The sequence below is a fragment of the Cetorhinus maximus genome, chromosome 16 (assembly GCF_964194155.1).
Source record: "Cetorhinus maximus chromosome 16, sCetMax3.hap1.1, whole genome shotgun sequence".
In the NCBI taxonomy this organism is placed as follows: Eukaryota; Metazoa; Chordata; class Chondrichthyes; order Lamniformes; family Cetorhinidae; genus Cetorhinus; species Cetorhinus maximus.
In genome coordinates this window covers 75,169,579-75,191,950 of record NC_135894.1, presented here as the reverse complement: position 1 = coordinate 75,191,950, position 22,372 = coordinate 75,169,579, and the positions used below count along the sequence as shown (strand labels likewise).

The 22,372-nt window shown below is 44.5% G+C and overlaps 1 protein-coding gene across 10 annotated transcripts in view; it reads right to left on the bottom strand.

The window, feature by feature from the left end:
- Nucleotides 1–12,422: 12,422 nt before the first annotated feature.
- The window catches only part of LOC144691723 (type 2 lactosamine alpha-2,3-sialyltransferase-like), a 127,758-nt gene continuing 117,808 nt past the window's right edge, over nt 12,423–22,372 (bottom strand). For all 10 annotated transcript variants that reach the window (XM_078560116.1, XM_078560117.1, XM_078560113.1 and 7 more), the window contains one exon: nt 12,423–13,536. In XM_078560116.1, the coding sequence (XP_078416242.1) occupies nt 13,447–13,536 (90 nt within the window). In that variant the 3' untranslated portion in view covers nt 12,423–13,446. The remainder of the gene's footprint in view (nt 13,537–22,372) is intronic.

Sequence of the window (22,372 nt, the reverse complement as noted above, 5' to 3'; positions counted from 1 at the left end):
GGATCTCAATTGTCATTAGCGCTGATTGGCTGAGACCTGAAACAACAGGAAATATTGCCCTCCCCAACCAATTCATAACATAATCAGCTCAATATAATCAAATTTTTTGATTACTCTTTTTAAAATTACTTTTAAGTAAATAAAATTCACACAATTGCTCAGGCCAAAGAACAACATAGTACTTACATGTATATCAAGGGATAATATAGTTCAATACACTTTACTACACCCGCCAGTAATCCAGTCGAGTTAAATGGCAGGTGAAAGAGTCTGACTGTAGACTCGTCAGTACTGCTCTCCACACTGCAGGTTATACAACAACAACAATAACTTGTATTTATATAGCACCTTTAATATAGTAAAACATCCTACAGCACTTCACAGAAGCATAATCAAACAGAATTTGACACTGAACACAGAGATATTAGGAGGGGTAACCAAAAGCTTGGTCAAAGAGGTGGGTTTTAAGGAACGACTTAAAGGAGAGAGAGGTAGAGAGGCAGAAAGGTTTAGGGAGAAAATTCCAGAGCTTCAGATGGCATAGATGCAAGTTGAGGGCAAGGAGGAGAAAATCAGAGCAGTGCAGTTAACACGCTGTCCATTCACCCAAGAGATATGGGGCCATATTTTTGTGAAGGTGATGAGAAGGTCGAGTCAGGAAACTTCCCGATTTAGCAGACACATCGCCTTTAAAAACGTCCCCGCCCCACTATACTTCCATATTGGGGAGGCAGGGTCAGGATGGAGTCAGACCCACTGCCTCTGGGGTGGGGGGGGGGGGCCGAGGCAGCAATGGAGGTGAGCACGGGGACAAGGATGGAAGGCTGTAATGCCCTCCTTGGTTTAGTCCAATATCGGCCCAGTTTTAATGACGAATGTAAGGCCCTCAAACCCTCACTCCCTACCCCTCAACTCCCACACATGAATGCCCCCTCATATTTCCCATGACCCCCTCACCTTCCATCCCCCACTGCACTCTCCATGTCCTCCCGTGATTCCTCCATAGCCACTGACCGAGTGTCCACTCAGGAACCATGTCTTTGAAATGGAGATGGAGAAAAAATAAACTTCAAATAATCTAATACAGTTGGCATTCAAACACACTTCCTACTGAAAAAGAACTCTCATTCATAAAATCCATTCAAAACACTGTAAATCCCCTCAAGTAGTTAAATTCTTAAAAACAAGCAAAAATCTATTTCACTAATCACAAAGGCTGATAATGTTTGAATAATCTCTTAAAACTGTCAATCAAAACATGAACATTATCAAACAAAATTTGACACTGAATATGTAGATATATTAGAAGGGGTGACCGAAAGCTGGGTCCCCTGCTGGGAAAAGTAGTTTTTGAGCTTTTAAAACTCATCCTAGCATTCATAATGGGCTCAGCTGTAATAACAATGTAAATAATAGAGTCTATTGAAACTGCAAAACCAGCTAGCCTCTATTTTCTTAAGCTACAACAGATATCCTGCCAATCAAAGCAGTCCAGGGGCAAGTTTTTTTTCTCTGAGTGAAAGATGTTGAAGCTGGGTTTTTTTCTACTTAAAAGGGCTCTGGGCTTTTAAATGACTTCAAATCATTGGAAATCCCAAACAGTGTTTCCTTCAGTTTTGAATGCAAGGGAGCACTTTTCCCAATGGGAAAAATACTCTAATGCGTCTCAACACTTACAACAATGCTGATCAACTAAATTTGCTGGACAGAGCCCGATAATTAATCACTGCAGTAAAAACAGCACTTAACAATTGAAATTGAAAGAACAGATTTTTTGGTATTTCAAAGCCCGTTAATGAAAGAATTCTAGGAGCAGCTGACTGTTATTTTTTTGGTTCCCAACCTGAGACTCCTCAAAGTTGCCATGAGCCACGTCTCCTACCAAAACAGGCCGGACTCATGAAAATAGCGGGAGGTTTAAAATGCCCATCCCTGCAATGGAGTAGGCAAGAGTGGTAATGCTGAGTGTGAGCTCACTACCCATACCCTTATCCTGGGAATGGGGGTAGGAATCCTGGATTTGGGTCCCATCTGCCTCTTTTAAATCCCCTCCACCACTGTTTGGAAATGGATAGAGGCGTGAAAACTGGCCTTAGTTTTTGAATGTTTCTCAAATGAAGTGAGCGGAGGTGATGATCGCAAATCAATTCCTAGAGACAGTGGCACAGCATTACAGCATTTCCATGATTTGGTACAAATTGGCAATCTCACTCAACTCGATTAAAAAGATGAAAAACTGAAGAAATCAAATTAGTGCAGCGAGGACAGGTTCATTCCATGTCATTTATACTTGGGTGTGATAAATAAAGATACTGGCACAGGTTTATAAACTGCATGAATAGCATTGAGAGAAATGCTTCAACAGACAGACTAACTCTCAGTTATGCAATGAAAAACTGCAGCTTTGAATTCAGAAAGGAAACAGAATGTCAAAGTTTCCTATCCTGTTATTTTCATAATCATTGACAAATTCAGGTGTAGATTTTGATGGTGAATAAAGCAAGCAGGTAATATGTAAAAGGATGTGGACAATTAAAGGGACGAGGCAGAAAAGGGGACAAATGTTTTTGCAGCTTTAGGAAAAGTTCAAATGACGTTTGAAGTCATTGGTAGACTTTAAGAATGAAAGCTGAGGGAGGCGGTGGGGTGAGGGGGGGGGGGGTGGTCGGGGGGGGGCAGAATTGACGTGCAAAATGAGGAAGGAAATACAATGTGCAGACATGATTCCGTAGGCAAACGCTGGAGTCACCTAACATCTGACATCTTGATTGATGACTTAAAAGTAGTATCGCATGAAGTGGCTGCATTTGTTACTCCATTAACTTGTAGCATGCTGGAGAGTGGTGAGGGCAGGCTTGAGGCTGCAGTTTGCTGGTACCGTCACTAGCTGTGCCTGCCATGGCGGCTGTTAAGAGCAGATTTCTGTAACAGCAGGTGGTAGAGCTTTGCATCTGGCTCGCTGCTGACTTGGATCACATGATGAAAGCTCCCCACAGTCACTGCTGGGCTGTTACAACAATTTCTGGGGAGATGGTGGCATAGTGGTACTGTCACTGAATTAGTAATCCAGTGGTCCATGTTGATGCACTGGGGACATCGGTTCAAGTCCCACTGTGGCAGCTGGTGAAATTTAAATTCAATAAATTTTTTAAAAATCTGGCTTTGGCAACCAGTTATGGCAACCATGAAACTATTATCGATTGTTGCAAAAACCCCTCTGTTTCACTAATGTCCTTTAAGAAAGGAAACCTGCTGTCCTTACCTGGTGTGGCCTACATATGACTGCAGACTCGCAGTAATGTGGATGACTCTTAACTGCTGTCAAGTGCAATTAGGGACAAACAACAAATGATGGCCTTGCTAGTGATATCCACATCCTATGAAAGAATAAAAATAAACATGTGTTGGCATTTTGGCTATGCTTATTAATACCTTTGAAAAACCATCCAACATAACTGCCAAGCCCTTACACATATCTGCACCATGGGCCTGCTATCAAACCCACCTCAAGAGTTGGAGCTTCTGCAAGTACTAACCTCCTGGGAAAGTGTGCTATGTGCACAACTGCCAATAGATACGGATTTGAGGTTACTAGTAGGTGAGCAAAGAACACTGTAGTGCAGGGTGACCTGCCTGGCATCTGTCTACTCATTACTTCCCAAAAAGGACTCATATATATGTGTTTTCCCATTGGAACTGTGAGGGGAAAAAAGCAATTGAATAATTATCACACTCTCTCCACCACCGATGCACAGTGGCAGCAGTGTGTATCCTGATGCACTGCAGCAACTCGCCAGGGCTCCTTTGACAGCACCAAATCCATAACCCCTACCACCTGGAAGGACAAGGGCAGCAGACGCATGGGAACGCCATCAGCTGCAATTTCCCCTCCAAGCCACTCAACCACCCTGACTAGGAATTATATCCCTGTTCCTTCACTGATGCTGTATCAAAATCCCGGAACTGCCTTCCTAACAGCACTTTGGATTTACCCACACCAGATGGACTGCAGCAGTTCAAGATGGCGGCTCACCACCACCTAATTGCAAGGGCAATTAGAGATGGGCCTTGCCAGCGATGTGTGCACCCCATTAAAGATTTTTTTTTAAAAGCGCTCATCCCTAACCCACCTTCCAACATCTCACTTTCCCCTTATTCCACAATTCTTCAGACTTTCAAACTGCAGATGGTTTAAACACATACCTCTAGCTTTTTCCTCACGACAACCCTATCCTTGTACTTTCTCCTTTCAGATAACAAAGAGCAGCAACCTGGCCAGATAGTGGCAGGAGAGGAGGTGAAAGATCAGGAAGACAGTGATGATGAAATAACACCGCCACTTGCTCTCCCTTGTGGCCACCAGCTCAGATACCGACACTGCACTTACTTTCAAGGATAGCTCAGAGATAGGATGTGCATGTGGTGAGACACTGGGCTGGAGTGGCCCACAGCCAGGATAATAGACAAAGGTAGCGCTGGTGCCAGCTCGCCGGACGATGAGTTTGCATGAGTTCTGCTGCAGAAGACCCAGTTGAGCACTTGCATGGAGCAACCTACAGAAAAAGGCTGATGGCACATGGAAACATTTGGTGTATTGGCAGGCCGTCAGAAAGACTGCGGTTGCCATCAAGGAGCAAGGAAGGGTCCGACACCAACTTGACACAGGCCTTTGCGCAGAGCTTGAACCTCTTTTTTCCCCCACACCGAGGCTGTTACACTTTTAGGAAGAACTTATTTGGACCCAGCCATGATGCAGTGTCTGCTGGCTGATTTTTCAGCTTTTATTGTAGCACAAGCAGGAGCCGCCCAACATCAAAGTGCTGCAGTGTTGAAGTTATGTAAGCTCAAACTGCTGCCATCATTACCATGGATACCAGTGTTCAAAGGGGTTTGCAGTCCAACAATACGTCCTCCAACATGTTGCGAGGGTTGCTGTGGTGCCAACCCGTGAGTGTGATAACCACTCTGTGCAGCATGAACTTGTTGTCCTCTCTCAGGATGACAGCATTCATCCTCCCACTAACGTCACTCTGCCAATGCTCTTACTGTTGTCCATCAGCCAGCTAGCCCACTTCACTGGTACCCATACCAAGGCATTGCAGTCCAAAGCTGGGCCTTTCAGGGCAGAGTTACTCGAGGTCATCCAGCAAGGCCATTTGAAGTCTCCCTGACTGAAAGTCAGAAGCTTTTCCCTCAGACATGCTGCAGCCTCTGGGGTAGCAGTGAACAGGTGCACCAGGACAGGCAAGGTCATTCGCAGCACAGTCACTAAGGGAATGCACAGGGTGATTAATTTACTTTTCTGCAGATTATTGGATGGTTTTATTGATAAGGTTGGCTTGAAATGTTTGATTTGTGGCGGCTTTTATTTCAGTATTGTGGTCATGAACATACTGTAATGCTCAGTAAAAAGGTAAGCCATTACATCAACTGGGATCAATTAGATTTTAGGAAGGGTTGTAGAACTAGAGAGGCTACAGCAATGATGAGAGTGTTAAGTTAAACAAGTGTAGAATACCAGTAAGAAGTGTACACCTGCTTTGTGGATTATGAAAAAGCTTTTGACCAGGTGAACTGGTAAATGCTGTTGAAAGTACTGGGGGCAAAGTTGATAGATAAAAGAACAGGACCATGGGATAGACTACTACAATCAGGGCAGTACTTGGTGAAACTGAATCCAGTGTAATTGGGTGCAGGGTGAGTCAAGGATGTCTAGTATCACCATTGCTTTTTAACATCTATGTGAAGACATGATAAAAGAAGCACTAAATGAAGCTTAGAAAGATGTCAAAGTACTGAGCGAGTTGAAGGTAATGAGATTTGCAGATGACCACGCCCCAATGACTAGCATAGCAGAAGATCGAGACACTAATGGATACTGTGAGTGAAGTGGTGAAAGCTTACGGAAGGAAAATTAATGTAAAAAAGACAGAAGTTTAAGATTGGAAGAAATAATGTTGGGAATGTAGATGTCAAGATCAACGGTCAACAGCTGGAACAGGTATCACAATTTAAGTACCTGGGAAGCACCTTGTCAGAAGATGGTCACTGCCATAAATAAATCAGAGCTAGAATAACAATGGCAAAGAATTGCTCAGCATAGGAATGAGTGGAAATCTTAAGAGAAGAATTATCAAGGTTGTGTCTATTTGCACAGGTCTGAAGCATGGACTTTGAGAAAAATTGACATCAAAAGTCTAGAAAGTTTGAAACGTGGTTCTGGAGAAGGATGGAACAGATCAGTTGGAGAGAACACAAGAGCAATGAAAAAGTTCTCAGGATGCTGGAAGAGAAAAGATCCTTAAACAATATCGTTGGAAGGCAACGAGGTTGGGTTGGCCATATTCTAGACACGAGAACTTGCAGAAGGAGGTGGTTGAAGGAACATTAGAGAGATGTAGGCAGGAGGGGAGGGTGGGTGGGGGGTAGAGAATTATGTTAGATAACTTGAAATTGAACATGGGAAGCTCCTATGAGTAACTGAAGAGAAAAGTGCAAGACACAAGGCAGATCACTACACCGCTTAAAATCCCAGTTAAACCTCATTCAAAAGGTGCAACTTTTTTCAAGGATTTTTATACCAAGATGAATGGTGTAGAAGTACAATGAAAACAGAAAATGCTGGAAAAGCTCAGCAGGCCTGACAGCATCTGTGGAGAAACAGAGTTAACGTTTTGACTCCATATGAAGGGTCACACGGACTAGAAACGTTACCTCTGTTTCTCTCTCCACAGATGCTGTCAGGCCTGCTGAGTTTTTCCAGCATTTTCTGTTTTCATTTCAGATTTCCAGCATCTACATTATTTTGCTTTTATCTTGGTGTAGAAGTACAAGTTTGTGTCAATTCATGATTGCAATGTAGATTACAATTGTGGAGATGTCTCAGCAGCACACCCCCTGAAGGAGCATAGAATCAATGGCTGTAACGTCTAGTTTTCCATGTTATTCTGCACATATAGACTCACAAAGTTGCTGTTAGTTTTAGTGGAGTAACAATGACAAACGCCAACGGTTTTTCCGTCATTACCACCCTCAAAATCCAGGCCAACATGTCAATCCAATAATGAAGTTGATACTTACATCTTCTTCATGTAGACATTCAGTATATGGACTTATTGGCCCAAATCATCCAATCAGTCGGGAACCACTGCATTTGACGCTGATCAGACCTAAAACTACCCACTTACCTGAATGCGTTTGAAAAGGCCAGACTTTTGATCAATGATGTAGAAGAACTCCCTCAGTGCCAAAATTCTCGCAGAGAGCAGCGAAGAGAATCAGCGCAGATATACGGTACTGGCTGTCGTATGCCAAGTTTAAATGTCGAGTGTGAATATTAGTTAATGGATGAATAAGTGAATGTTAGGGTGGTAGGATAGGTAGGGTGAGGTAAGTGGGTAGGATGGGTGAGGTGGGCAGGTGGGCTGGGTGGCAAGTGGGTGAGGTGGGTACAGTGGGTAAGTTGGGTCGAGTGGCAGGTGGGTGAGGTGGTAGGTGAGTGGGGAAGTAGATAGGTAGGGAGATAAGTGGGTAGGACGGCAGATGTGTAGGGTGTGTCTGGTTGGGGGCGATAGTCAAGTCTGATCGGGGGTAGTCAGGTGATGGGGGCTAATCAGGTCAGGTTGGGGATGGGAGGTGTCTAGAGGGAGTCGGTGTGAGTGATTGGTGTGAAGGGATCGCTTGTATAATTACCCAGGAGTTAGACTAGGATTTTTCTGTCTAACGTTTCCTGGGTAACGATCTATGTAAATATGTCGGAACTGCCCGAAGCCTCGGACTCTAACTCAGAGTTTGAGACATTTGAGGAGGGTCCCAGGGAACATGGAAATTTCCCATCAGAGGTTCAAACTTCCTGGGAAATTCCCATGGAGTCAGCATGTCAGGAATTCTGCAAGGTCCCAACACGCATCTTAGGTCATACATCCGGTCTCCAACGACCCGGAGACTGCAAGATCTGGGCCATTAAGTAGCAAATAAACCATGTAGCAGTAAGGTGGAGTTTCTTAAACTGCATCAGTACAAATCACTGAATAACATTGTTATTAAAAATAAGAGTTGGATCTCAACTGTTGAACAACATTTATAGGTTAACACATAGGCTGGATTGTATTGCAAGGCAGTTAACTATTTAAGGTGATGAAGTGATCTCCTCAATTGTAAGACTAGGGCATGAGGGTTTACTGAGATAAATTCTAAACAGTTTAGGGCAAAATAGGCGTCAGTCTTGGTTCAGTGCCAGCACTCAGGCCTCTGTAGCAATAGATGTGAGCTCAAATCCCAGTACAGTGACTTAAGTACAAAATATAGGCTAATGCTGCAATACTGAGGGAGTGCTAAGAGAATGGAGGTACTGGCTTTGGATGCAATCTTAAACTAAAGCCCTATTTACCCTCTTAGTGCAATGGGATACTTTACTTTCATCTACATGAAGAGCAGGGATGTTTTCCCCCAGTGTCCTGGCCAAACATTATCCCTCAACTTAAATTGGTTATCAAGCTATATGTTTCACACAGAATCACAGTGCAAAAGAGGCCCTTCGGCCCATCGAGTCTGCACAGACACGTGAGAAACACCTGACCCACCCACCTAATCCCATTTACCAGCACTTGGCCCATAGCCATTGCTATTTGCGCAGCCTTGCTGTGTTGCAAAGTGACTGCCACATTTCCTTTCCCCACGGTATACTATTAACTACACTTCAAAAATATTTCAGTAATTGTGAAGCACTTTGGGACATTTTGGGCCATGTAAGATGCTATATAAATACAAGTTTATTCTTTTAGAATCTACACCATACAAGTAAAACGTGCAGGCAATTTTTCTGCAGTATTTTGTGTAAGCTTTTTAAACTAGAGCCAAAAGTGACCTTGTACCACCATGTTCTATATGGTTGCTGAGCTATAATTTACGACATTATAGGGGACTATGTAGCATGGTCTGGATGTAGTTCTTATTTAACAGATGGTAAAGCATGTGTCTTTGTTGCAGTTCAGTTTATAGTCCAGAGATAGATTACCTACCTGGTAGGTACTTCTTTATTCTTTGAAATATATCCAGCCCTGCTATAGAAGAATTGCCCAGTTTGATAGGTTCTGCAAAATACATGCGCTGCTCAAATATAAAAATGTGACTTGAATGGAAAGGAAAGTTAAGGGTGTATAGAATGGGAAACTGATCCAATATCATGTTTTATGCCTCCACTGAAGTTCAAAGTTCTGCTGTAGGTGTCAGTCCTCTAGTTAATTCCATCCGCCTTGCAAACAAAATCATTACCATAGAGATAAAAACAAAAAGCTACTGCAGATGCTGGAAATCCAAAACAAAAACAGAATTACCTGGAAAAACTCAGCAGGTCTGGCAGCATCGGTGGAGAAGAGTTGACGTTTCGAGTCCAACATGACCCTTCAACAGAACTGAAGTATAGTTAGGAGAGGGGTGAAATATAAGCTGGTTTAAGGTGGGGGGGGGCGGGGGGAGAGAGAAATTGAGGGTGGGGTGGCTGTGGGGACAAGCAAGCAGTGATAGGAACAGATAATCAAAAGATGTCACAGACAAAAGGATCAAAGAGGTGTTGAAGGTGGTGATATTGTCTAAGAAAAGTGCTAATTAAGAATGGATGGCAGGATACTCAAGGTACAGCTCTAGTGGGGGTGGGGTGGAAAGACTAACAAGGTATTAGTTGTAGATTTAAAAATAATGGAAATAGGTGGGAAAAGAAGAATCTATATAAATTATTGAAAAAAAAGGGAGGGGGAAGAAACGGGGTGGGGATGGGGAGTTTAAGATCTAAAGTTGTTGAATTCAATATTCAGCCCGGAAGGCTGTAAAGTGCCTAGTCGGAAGATGAGGTGCTGTTCCTCTAGTTTGCGTTGGGCTTCACTGGAACAATGCAGCAAGCCAAGGACAGACATGTGGGCAAGAGAGCAGGGTGGAGTGTTAAAATGGCAAGCGACAGGGAGGTTTGGGTCTTTCTTGCGGACAGACCGCAGGTGTTCTGCAAAACGGTCGCCCAGTTTACGTTTGGTCTCTCCAATGTAGAGGAGACCGCATTGGGAGCAACGAATGCAGTAGACTAAGTTAGGGGAAATGCAAGTGAAATGCTGCTTCACTTGAAAGGAGTGTTTGGGCCCTTGGACGGTGAGGAGAGAGGAAGTGAAGGGGCAGGTGTTGCATCTTCTGTGTGGGCATGGGGAGGTGCCATAGGTGGGGGTTGAGGAGTAGGGGGTGATGGAGGAGTGGACCAGGGTGTCCCGGAGGGAACGATCCCTACGGAATGCCGCCGGGGGGGGGGGTGAAGGGAAGATGTGTTTGGTGGTGGCATCATGTTGGAGTTGGCGGAAATGGCGGAGGATGATCCTTTGAATGCGGAGGCTGCTGGGGTGATAAGTGAGGACAAGGGGGACCCTATCATGTTTCTGGGAGGGAGGAGAAGGCGTGAGGGCGGATGCGCGGGAGATGGGCCGGACACAGTTGAGGGCCCTGTCAACGACCGTGGGTGGAAAACCTCGGTTAAGGAAGAAGGTGGACATGTCAGAGGAGCTGTTTTTGAAGGTAGCGTCATCAGAACAGATGCGACGGAGGCGAAGGAACTGAGAGAATGGGATGGAGTCCTTAGAGGAAGCGGGGTGTGAGGAGCTGTAGTCGAGGTAGCTGTGGGAGTCGGTAGGCTTGTAATGGATATTGGTGGACAGTCTATCATCATAAATTGAGACAGAGAGGTCAAGGAAGGGAAGAGAAGTGTCAGAGATGGAACATGTGAAAATGATGGAGGGGTGGAGATTGGAAGCAAAATTAATAAATTTTTCCAGGTCCCGACGAGAGCATGAAGCAGCACCGAAGTAATCATCAATGTACCGGAGAAAGAGTTGTGGGAGGGGGCCGGAGTAGGACTGGAACAAGGAATGTTCCACATACCCCATAAAGAGACAGGCATAGCTGGGGCCCATGCAGGTACCCATAGCCACACCTTTTATTTGGAGGAAGTGAGAGGAGTTAAAGGAGAAATTGTTCAGTGTGAGAACAAGTTCAGCCAGACGGAGGAGAGTAGTGGTGGATGGGGATTGTTTGGGCCTCTGTTCAAGGAAGAAGCTAAGGGCCCTCAGACCATCCTGGTGGGGGATGGAGGTGTAGAGGGATTGGACATCCATGGTGAAGAGGAAGCGGTTGGGGCCAGGGAACTGGAAATTGTTGATGTGACGTAAGGTGTCAGAGGAATCACGGATGTAGGTGGGAAGGGACTGGACAAGGGGAGAGACAAATGAGTTCCGTGGGGCAGGAACAGGCTGACACGATCGGTCTGCCAGGACAGTTCTGTTTGTGGATTTTGGGTAGGAGGTAGAAGCGGGCCGTCCGAGGTTGGGCGACTATCAGGTTGGAAGCTGTGGGAGGAAGATCTCCAGAGGAGATGAGGTCAGTGACAGTCCTGGAAACAATGGCTTGATGTTCTGTGGTGGGGTCATGGTCCAGGGAGAGGTAGGAGGAAGTGTCTGCGAATCATTAACAAAATCATTACCTCTGTGTCCACATGCACTTTCCAGCAGGTGTCGCCTTAGAGCAAGCAGTAGCAAGAATTCGATCTTCATAGCTCAAAGAGTAGAGCACCCATACTTAACAAATGAAATATCAGGAGGTATTATACACAAGAGAGAGTATTCTGATTTGTTGCCAAGGACTCTCTTCAGAATCTGCAGTTCTTTTGGCACTGGCCCAAAAAAAAGAAAATGGCTATGATAAGAGCTTAAGTGATTTTTAAATGAAAAAAGTACAATTTTTTTTGTAAAGCTCAGTACATTGCAATTTTGGAAGAAATGAAACCAGTGAAATTCTAAGGACAATGCATGGATGTGGAGCGGGGAGGAAGTTAACATTTTCTCCCTTCCTCTCCACTGATTCCATGCTAGGTTTCAGAAAGAGGTCTCTCCCATGCCTCGTCAAGTGGCCACTCTTGCTGTGTAAGCTTGTATGTTTGGGCCAAAAATGGAGCCTGTGGATCGTTAAGTGCCAAAGCATTATACTATTGAGCATGGAGGCCCATAAACACTAAGGCAATGATTACAAGAGGGTTGGGTGGGGAAGCATTTGGGGGACTATAATTCTGCACAGCAGTACTACACAACTTAAGGCCCCTAAAATAGGTTTTCCCATTTCAGAGGAGGCATGACTAGTGCCAATGGAATAATGATTCTTGTTGCTCTCTAACAGGATCACAAAAACCATAGGGGATTTGGTTCTCCCTAATCCAGGGGTGTGCTGCATGGCTTCTATCACACCCCTATGACCATCTAAACCAAGAAAAAGAAACTCTACATATAGGGGATTGAACTGTAGATCTGAACAGCTTCCCAAGCAAGACAGAGAAAGGGAATAAATACAACTGCTTCTGAATATGGATGTATGGTTTCTGTAACAGGAGATAAAGTGAATTTTTTTAATGAAATTACTTGAGATAAATTTATTTTTTTAAACACATTTTCTCAAACATTCTATTACAAATTGAAGGCACGTGACTCCATCCATTGAACTATTAAGAAGCAATAAATGCAGTCTATTATTTTCAAACTACATAATTCAGTCCTGGAATTCTGCAATAATGCTTCTAACTTCCACACCACAAACTGAAATGATCTTACAAAGATCAGAGTAAATCTCTAGTCATCTTGGTAAATAAGTTATGTAACTGTGCCCAAACTGAAATGACACAACCAGAAACATAGCAGTAAAACTGCTGAACAGGTAATTCCATTTCACCATAACAAACTATGAACTATATAACAACGCTTCAGGAAGGCCCAAAGCTACTTTTATATTCTTTACTGGAATTATTCTCATCATTTTAAAAAATTTAAACTATTAGAATAATTATCAACTTGAACATTAAGTTATTACAATTTAAAGTGATTGTAAGTAGCATCACAGGGGTACTAGCTTCAAGGGTCCTGTTTTCATCTGAAAGAAGCGGAGTGCATATTAATTGTATTTCAGTGCTGTGCAGGTGTATGTAAATTCAGCTTCTTCAGGCCACCATCCAAACCACTTCCCATGATGTAATCAGCAATCACTGGCAAAGCATTTTTCCAGCTACAGAAATGACAAAATGGGATGTTAAAGTCAACCATTTTTTATTTTTAAAAAGTTCTTTTCTGAGAGAGGTTTTAATGATGAAACCTCATTTCAGCTAGGGTCCATCACTGGCAATAGAAAGTCTTTCCGATGCCTATTGTCAGAGTCCTAGAAGGTGGCTTGCAATGCCACATAGCAATTTTAACTCGTGCTGCTCCTCACATCACTGTTCCACACGCAAAAGGATTTATATATTCTCTTGTGCTTAATCTTTCAACAGTCCAACAATTAGTGGTTTGTTTCCCCAGTATAAGTAGAACTCCTGACAGCATGGGAAGCTGTGCTCAACAGTATACAGCAGCACTGATTCCAACAAGATTGCTTACTTCAAAATTTTCCAGTCAAATCAAAAATTGTATTAGATGATTTCAGCCTCTTCAGAAGCATTTGTTCAGCAGTAACATTATGGTACACCATCTGCAAATTCAATGGTACAATTAATAGTTTTCAAAATATGCTTGGAAATGTCATCATACTAAACATAAAGCAAACAAGCTTTGTTTTTAATAACACTTTCATTCATAAACCATACATTAGGTATGGGCATGACTCGTAGCTTGGATGTGAAAATCACACTGAGTCACAGGGCTTGACTACTTCCTTGTCAGTGATCCAGAGCAAACTTATCACCAGGTTATTGAAATCTGGCAGTAGTAATGCAGTGACAGAAAACAGATCCTTTAATGATCAGCACCGGTATGAACATTTATTTTTTGCAACGCAAGACCCATATGGCTGCAGAATACTGAGAGAACATCCGAACATACATACAAACATATGAATTAGGAGGAATGTGCCATTCGGCCCATCGAGTCTGCTCTGCCATTCGGCCCCTCGAGTCTGCTCTGCCATTTGGCCCCTCGAGTCTGCTCTGCCATTTGATAAGATCATGGCTGATCTGATTGTGACCTCAACCCTACTTTCCTGTCTACCCTCATTCCCTTTGACTCCCTTGTCAATCAAGAATCTAACTCAACCTTAAAAATATTCAGTGACTCTGCCTCCACTGCTCTTTGGGGATGAAAATTCCACAGACTAACGACTCTCAGAGAAAATATTTCTCCTCATCTCCATCTTACATGAGAGATCCCTTATTTATTAAACTGTGTTCCCTAGTTCTGGTTCCTCCCATAAGGAGAAACATCCTCTAAGCATCCACTCTATCAAGTCCCCTCAGGGTCTTACGTGATTCTATGGAGATCACTTCTCAGTCTTCTAAATTCCAATGGACACATGCCCAGCCTATCCAACCTTTCTTCATATAACGCCCACCATCCCAGGAATCAGTCCAGTGAACCTTCTCTGTACAGCTCCTAATACAATTATATCCTTTCTTAGATAAGGAGATTAAAACTGTACAGAGTACTCCAGATATGGTCTCGCCAATGCCCTCTACAAACATCCCTACTTTTATATTCCATTCCCCTTGCAATAAAACAACAACATTCCATTTGCCTTCCTAATCACTTGCTGTACATACATACTGGCTTTTTGTGATTAATGTACCAGGACACCCAAATCCCTCTGTACTGCAGAGTTCTACAATTTTTCTCCATTTAGATAGTACGCTGCTTTTCTATTCTTCCCATCAAAGTGGACAAGTTAACATTTTCCCACATAATACTCCATTTGCTAATTTTTTGCCCACCCACTTCACTTAACTATATCCTTTTACAGTCTCCTATGTGCTCTTTACATCTTACCCTCTAACCTATCTTTGTGTCATCAGCAAATTTAGCAGCCATATTTCATCCAAGTCACTGACACAGATTGTAAATAGTTGAGGCCACAGCACTGATCCCTGTGGCACTCCACTAGTTACAGCTTGTCAAACTAAAAATGACCCATTTATCCCTACTCTCTGCTTCCTGTTAGCTAACCAATCTTCTATCCATGCTAATATGTTACCCCCAACACCATGAGTTCTTACTTTGTGTAGTAACCTTTGTTGAGGTACCTTATCACTTGCCGTCTGGAAATCCAAGTATATCACAACTACAGGTTCCCCTTCATCCACTTTATTTGTTATTTCCTCAAAGAACTCCAATAAATTAGTCAAACACTATTTCCCTTTCACAAAACCATGTTGACTCTGCTTGATTGCATTCAGATTTTCTAAGTGCCCTGCTATAACCTCTTTAATAATAGATTCCAGCATTTTCCCTATGACAAGTGTTAGGCTAACTGGCCTTTAGTTTCCTGCTTTCTGTCTCCCTCCTTTCTTGAACAGAGTTACATTCACTATTTTCCAACCTGATGGGACCTTTCCAGAATCTCAGGAATTTTGGAAAATTAAAGCCAATACATCTATTACCTCAGCAACCACTTCTTTTAAGACCCTGAGATGAAGTCTATCAGGTCCTGGAGTCTTTTCAGCCTTTAGTTCTAATAGCTGTCTCGGTACTCTTTCCCTGGTGATTGTAATTGTTTTAAGTTCCTTCCTCCCTTTCACCTCCTGATTTACAAGTATTTCTGGGATGTTATGAGTCTTCTACAGAAAAAGCAGACACAAATATCTGTTCAACCCTTCTGCCGTTTCCTTATTTCTCATTATGAATTCTGAAGACTCACTCTCTAGAGGACCAACGTTCACTTCAGTTACTCTTTTCCTTTTTAAATATTGTTTTTATGTTCTTAGTTAACTTTCTCTCATACTTTAATTTCTCCCTCACTATTTATTTAGTGATTCTTTGCATATTTTTATATTCTGTCCAATCTTCTGACTTGCCACAAGTCTTTGCGGAATTGTAGGCCTTTTCTTTCAATTTGATACTACCTTTAACTTCTTTATGCCATGGATGGTGCATCCTTCCTTAGAGTCTTTCTTTCTCACTGGAATGCATCTTTGCTGAGTTTAATAAAATATTCCCTTAATGTTTACCACTGCATCTCAACAAACCTATTCCTTAACCTAATTTCCCAGTTTACTTTTGGCAGCTCTGTCGTCATACCCTTGTAATTGCCTTTATGATGTTTAAAACACTAGTCTTAGACGCACTCTTCTCTCCCTCAAACTGAAAGCAAGATTCAATTTGCCTAGAGACTCCTTTAAAATGAGATCTTAATTAATCTGTTTCATTGCACATTACCAGGTCCAGAATAGCCCACTCTGGTTGATTCTAGAAAATTATGCTCTAGGAAACTGTCCCAAAAACACACTATGAACTCATCTTCCAGACTATCTTTGCCTATCTGATTCACCCACCCGTGATTAAATCACCCATGGTTATTGCCGTACCTTTCTTAAAGCTCCCATTATTTCTTCCTGTACACCCTGTCCTACAGTCTATTTACTTTAGGGGACCTATAAACTATTCCCACAAGTAAATTCTTACTTTTGCTTTTCCTTATCTCTACCCAAACTAATTCTACATCTTGATTTTTAGAACTAAGGTCACCTCTCACTATTCTACTAATGTCATCCTTAATTAACAGAGCTACCTCACCCCCTTTTCCTAGCTTCTTGTCCTTCTGAAATGCCATGTATCCATGTACCCAACTTTTCTTTCATTTGAGCAGAAGTGTATTATGTCACGTCTTTCACATTTATTAAAAAACAAATGTTTCCCCATCGCTGGTGAAACATACCCATTCTATAGATTGACGGTAACTCATATTTGCATTTGCAGTTCATGTTTTCCATTTGATCCAAGCGCTATACAAAGGACAAGTCCCCCACAATGTCAAGTTTCACACACAAAATGACTGTCATGTTACTTAGCAATAAAGACTAGTTTCAGTAGGGGTGATTTCAAAGGCTGAATTTAACGCCTCGCAGGCAGGCGCACGCCCGACCCAACTGGGCATAAAATAGCACGAGACGACTTCGGGCGAGCCTCCCGACGTCATCCCACAGGCGCGCAAGTTCAGGGTCAGCGGGCGCATGCGGGAGTTGGAGCCGCACCCACCATCAATTAAGAAGCCACTTAGGGCCATTAAAAATCCAATTGAATCCGATTCCACGTTGCCAGCGTGATTTTGCACTCGTCGCTCGGGCAAAACGGGCAGCCCACATTTTGCAAAATCTCATCCAAGGGCAAGATAAAAAGGGTCAGCAGCATTGCCAGTGTGAGTAGTGAGGAGTTTAGGAGATAGTTTGCTGCTGGTTGCTTATTTGAGCTTGCCAGCTTCATTTCTGTTCTGAGCTTCATTCTTAGCATTTCTAGGCTACATTTCAGGACTCATTGGTGTCTCCAAGGCCCCCAGAGGATTTTGACCATCTGGACCTTTCCAGGTATCAGGCAGCCTTCAGTGGCCCTGGTAATGGGGATTGTGCTCTCTGCTGGAGGCTTACAAGGGAAATTAGAGATAGTATTAGGTCCAAGGAAGAGGCATACAAATTGGCCAGAAAAAACAACAGGCCTGTGGATTGGGAGCAGTTTAGAATTCAGCAAAGGAGGACCAAGGCATTGATTAAGAAGGGAAAAATAGAGTACGAGAGTAAGCTTGTGGGGAACATAAAAACTGACTGTAAAAGTTTCTATAGGTAGGTGAAGAGAAAAAGATTGGTGAAGACAAATGTAGGTCCCTTACAGTCAGAAACAGGGTAATTTATAATGGGGAACAAAGAAAAGGCTGACCAACTAAATACATAAGTTGGTTCTGTCTTCAAAAAGGAGGACACAAATAACATACCAGAAATGTTGGGGAACACAGGGTTTAGTGAGAGGGAGAACGGAAATAACTCAGTATTAGTAGGGAAATGGTGTTGGGGAAATTGATGGGATTGAAGGCCGATAAATCCCCAGGGCCTGATAATCTACATCCCAGAGTACATAAGGAAGTGGCCCTAGAAATAGTGGATGCATTGGTGGTCATCTTCCGAGATTCTATAGCCTCTGGAACAGTTCCTACAGATTGGAGGGTAGCTAATGGAACCCCACTATTTAAAAAGGGAGGTAGAGAGAAAACAGGGAATTATAGACCAGTCAGCCTGACGTCGGTAGTGGGGAAAATTCTAGAGTCCATTATAAAAGATTTAATAGCTGAGCACGTAGAAAATAGTGGCAGAATCGGACAGAGTCAGCATGGATTTATGAAAAGGAAATCATGCTTGACAAATCTACTGGAATTTTTCGAGGATGTAACTAGTAGAGTTGATGAGGGGGAGCCAGTGGATGTGGTTTATTTGGACTTTCAGGAGGCTTTCGACAAAATCCCACATAAGAGATTAGCGTGTAAAATTAAAGTGCATGGGATTGGGGGTAGTGTATTGAGATGGATAAAAAACTGGTTGGCAGACAGGAAACAAAGAGTAGGAATAAAAGGGTCTTTTTCCAAATGGCAGGCAGTGACTAGTGGGGTACCGCAGGGGAAACTGATGGGATTGAAGGTGCTGGGACCCGTTATTCACAATATATATTAATGATTTAGATGAAGGAATTAAATGTAATATCGCCAAATTTGCAGATGACACAAAGCTGGATGGGAGGGTGAGCTGTGAGGAGGATGCAGAGATGGTTCAATGTGATTTGGACAAGCTGAGTGTGTGGGCAAATGCATGGCAGATGCTGTATGATGTGGATAAATGTGAGGTTATCCATTTTGGTAGCCAAAACAGGAAGGCAGATTATTATCTGAATGGCTATAACTTGAGAGAGGCGAATGTGCAACCAGTCCTGGGTGTCCTTGTACACCAGTTGCTGAAGATAAGCATGCAGGTGCAGCAGGCGGTAAAGAAGGCAAATGGTATGTTGCCCTTCATTGCCAGAGGATTCGAGTACAGGAACAGGGATGTCTTGCTGCAATTGTACAGGGCCTTGGTGAGACCACACCTGGAATATTGTGTGTAGTTTTGGTCTCCTTATCTGAGGAAGGCTGTACTTGCTATAGAGGGAGTGCAGCGAAGGTTTACCAGACTGATTCCTGGGATGGCGGGACTGACGTATGAGGAGAGATTGAGTCATTTAGGATTACATTCGCTGGAGTTCAGAAGAATGAGGGGGGGATCTCATAGAAATCTATAAAATTCTAACAGGGCTAGACAGGGTAGATGCAGGAAGGATGTTCCTGATGGTGGGGGAATCCAGAACCAGGGGTCACAGTCTGAGGAAACAGGGTAGACCATTTAGGACTGAGATGAGGAGAAATTTCTTCACCCAGAGAGCGGTGAGCCTGTGGAATTCGTTACCACAGAAAGTAGTTGAGACCAAAACATTGTATGCTTTCAGGGAGGAGTTAGATATAGATCTTGGGGCGAAAGGGATCAAAGGATATGGGGAGAAAGCGGGAGCAGGCTATTGAGTTGGATGATCAGCCATGATCATAATGAATGGCAGAGCAGGCTCGAAGGGCCGAATGGCCTACTCCTGCTCCTAGTTTCTTTGTTACCTCCTCTGATGAGGAAGAGAGGGACTGAAGGGAGAGGAGGCCAAGTATCCCAATGCAGCTTCCAGGGGAGTGACCTGTGAGAGGAGGGGCACAGGGCCAGCAGGTATTCCAAGGCGGAAGGGGCCACAGAAGATGCCACTATCCTGCTGCCAGGGTTTACAGGCAGTGATGCAGCTACCTCAATATGTCCGAGGTGCAAGGCCGAAGGAGGCTCTGCCTCTCCAGAGAGACAGTCACCTCCATTCGTCAGATGATTGAGCCTGTGATCTCCTCCAAATATGTAGGTGGAAATCCCATGCCAGTGGCTCTGAAGGTCACAGTGGCCCTCAACTTCTATGTCTCAGGCTCTTTCCAGGGGTCAGTGAGGGATATTTGTGGAGAGTTCCAATCAGCTGTCCACAGTTGCATCAAGCTGGTGACAGAAGCTCTGTTCAGACAGGTAATGACATTGATTCATTTTCGTATGGACGAGGCCAGCCAGGCTGAGCGAGCCAGAAGCTTTACAGTGATTGCTGGGCTCCCCCGCATCCAGGGTGCAATTGACTGCACATATGTAGCCATCAAGGCACCAGCAGTTCAGCTGGGTGCCTTCATCAACAGGAAGGGATCCCACTCGATGAACGTCCAGATAGTGTATGACCACAGGATGCAGATTCTGCAAGTCTGTGCACAGTACCCTGGCAGCTCCCATGGCATTTACATCCTGAGACACTCCCAGGTGCTGAGGCTCTTCAGTGCTCCAGCCGACTGGTTGGATGGCTGCTGGGTGACAAGGGCTACCCCTTGAAAAGGTGGCTTACGACACCTCTCTGCCACCCAAGAACAGAGGCAGAGCAGCGTTACAATAGGAGTCATGCCTCCACAAAGGCAGTGATAGAGAGGACCATAGGTCTTCTGAAGATGTGCTTCCGATGCCTGGACCAATCAGGGGGAGCACTACAATACTCCACAGAGTGGGCGTCAATGATAGTGGTTGCATGCTGCCCTCTCCGCAATCTGGCACTGGCAAGGGTAGGGGGGACAAAGGAGGATGTTGATGCAGCTCCACAGGTCAATGAGGATGATTCCAGTAGTGAGTCAGAAGAGGAGCACAGTGAACAGAATGCGGAGGGGGACCTCTGTATCCTTGAGGGAGGCAGGGACACCTTGATCCAACGCTCTTTCAGCTAGGCTGCCAAAGATCTGCTTCCACCTAATGCCAAATCTGCCACCCCAATCCCAGATGTCTGAAATGACCCTTTCATTTGAACCACTAGGTGCCTGTGCAATAAAGTTTAGGGCCATTCACGTCCAGCATTACATACTGGCGTACCATGCACAAAAAAAACAAAGGTGAAGCATACAAAGGCCATTACGACAAAAACAAAATTTGTCTCATTTTAATAATCCAAACAAATTAACATTTCCTGGTCTTCATTCTCAAATCAGTAAACATAAACAAAACATTACACAACAGAAGATCACCCGTACCAGTCCCTCATGTGCTCATGGTGCCTTAAACTTATATTTGCGATTGCCAAATCTTGGTAGCCCCCTCGCTGGCTGCAGCATTGGAGAAAGCCTGCTGATTCTGCTGTCCTGTTGGCCTTGATGACCTTGACGGCCGTCCTCTGGCCAATGGAGCCTGTGCTGGCCCCACCTGGGAAGGAGTGGCCAGTGCCATGGCTGGCATCTCCCCAGGCATTGCAGCCTCATCAGATGTCACGGTCACTGGAAGAGGGGCAGAGGAGCTGCTGCCATCATCCAGAGCGCCCTGAGAGGAGCCTGCAGAGACAACAAGCAGCTCACGCGGCAGCTCGAGGTTGCTCTGGACCTCCCTGCTCGCCACTGATGGACAGGCATCTAGTTGGGATACTGGGTGCCTCATCCATCTCCCACACGGCACTGACCACCTGAGGTCATTGCCTGTGCGAGGGCTTGCAGGTCTGAGTGCAACCCCAGGAACCCCTGATTCTGTCCCTGGAGCTGCCTCTCCGTCTGCCTAAGCGGGTGTGAAGTGTCCTCATCGCTGTGTTCCAACATTCTAGCCGAGAATCTAATGCCCACCACGGTGCTGGTATCTGCGCTGGTGCCTTGTTCAGAGTGCAGTGGTGACACAGGTGCATGTGAAGCCTGTTGGTCCTCTGGTGTCAAGGGTGGCTCTTCGGGGTGCTGAGATTGAGTGAGTGCTGGCGAATCGAAGGGAGAACAACAACACGTCATGAGTTTAAGTCATCACACTGTCATTGTGAATGCCAGGCACCCTGGTGAGACAATGGAGATCTGCATCACAGTGTCATCGTCCTTCAATGATCAATGGGGAATCCAGTTTTGAGGTAACCATCAATGATGAGACTACACAAAAATGTTTGCATCATCCAAAACTCTCACTTCAGTGCACTGCACTCTTACCTTCATCTGACACCCCAGCCTCTCCGCGGCCGGTTGACTGAGGTGTGTGGCACCTCTCCAGCTCTAAGGCGTCCTGATCGATTCTAAATAGGATTAGGAGGTTTAGGGGGGTCTCAGCCAGTCCGTGACCTTTCAGTGTTGTTATGGGTCATCTTCTCCTGAAAAGGCAGAGCAGCATGGATTAGTCCACTCTCTACCTGCAGCGCCATTGCAGCTTGGCCAACTCCACCTGAGGAACACCTTGCGGGGCACAGCCGAGTCATGGCGATCGAGCCACAAGGCACTCAGTCCAAGCTGCCAGGGCTCACGCTTTTGGCCAGCTCCAGCGTTATTGACAGTTGGCACTCAGCCTCTAACACCCCTGAGCTCCATGGGGGGGACAGCCAGACATTAGCACTTCACCACACTGATCCACGCCAACACGGTACTCACCCTTCCCATGCGCAGCAGGTCATTAAACCTTTTGCGGCACTGCACACATGTGCACCGCACAACATCGTGGCTGCTGACCTGCACTGCCACCTCCTCCCAA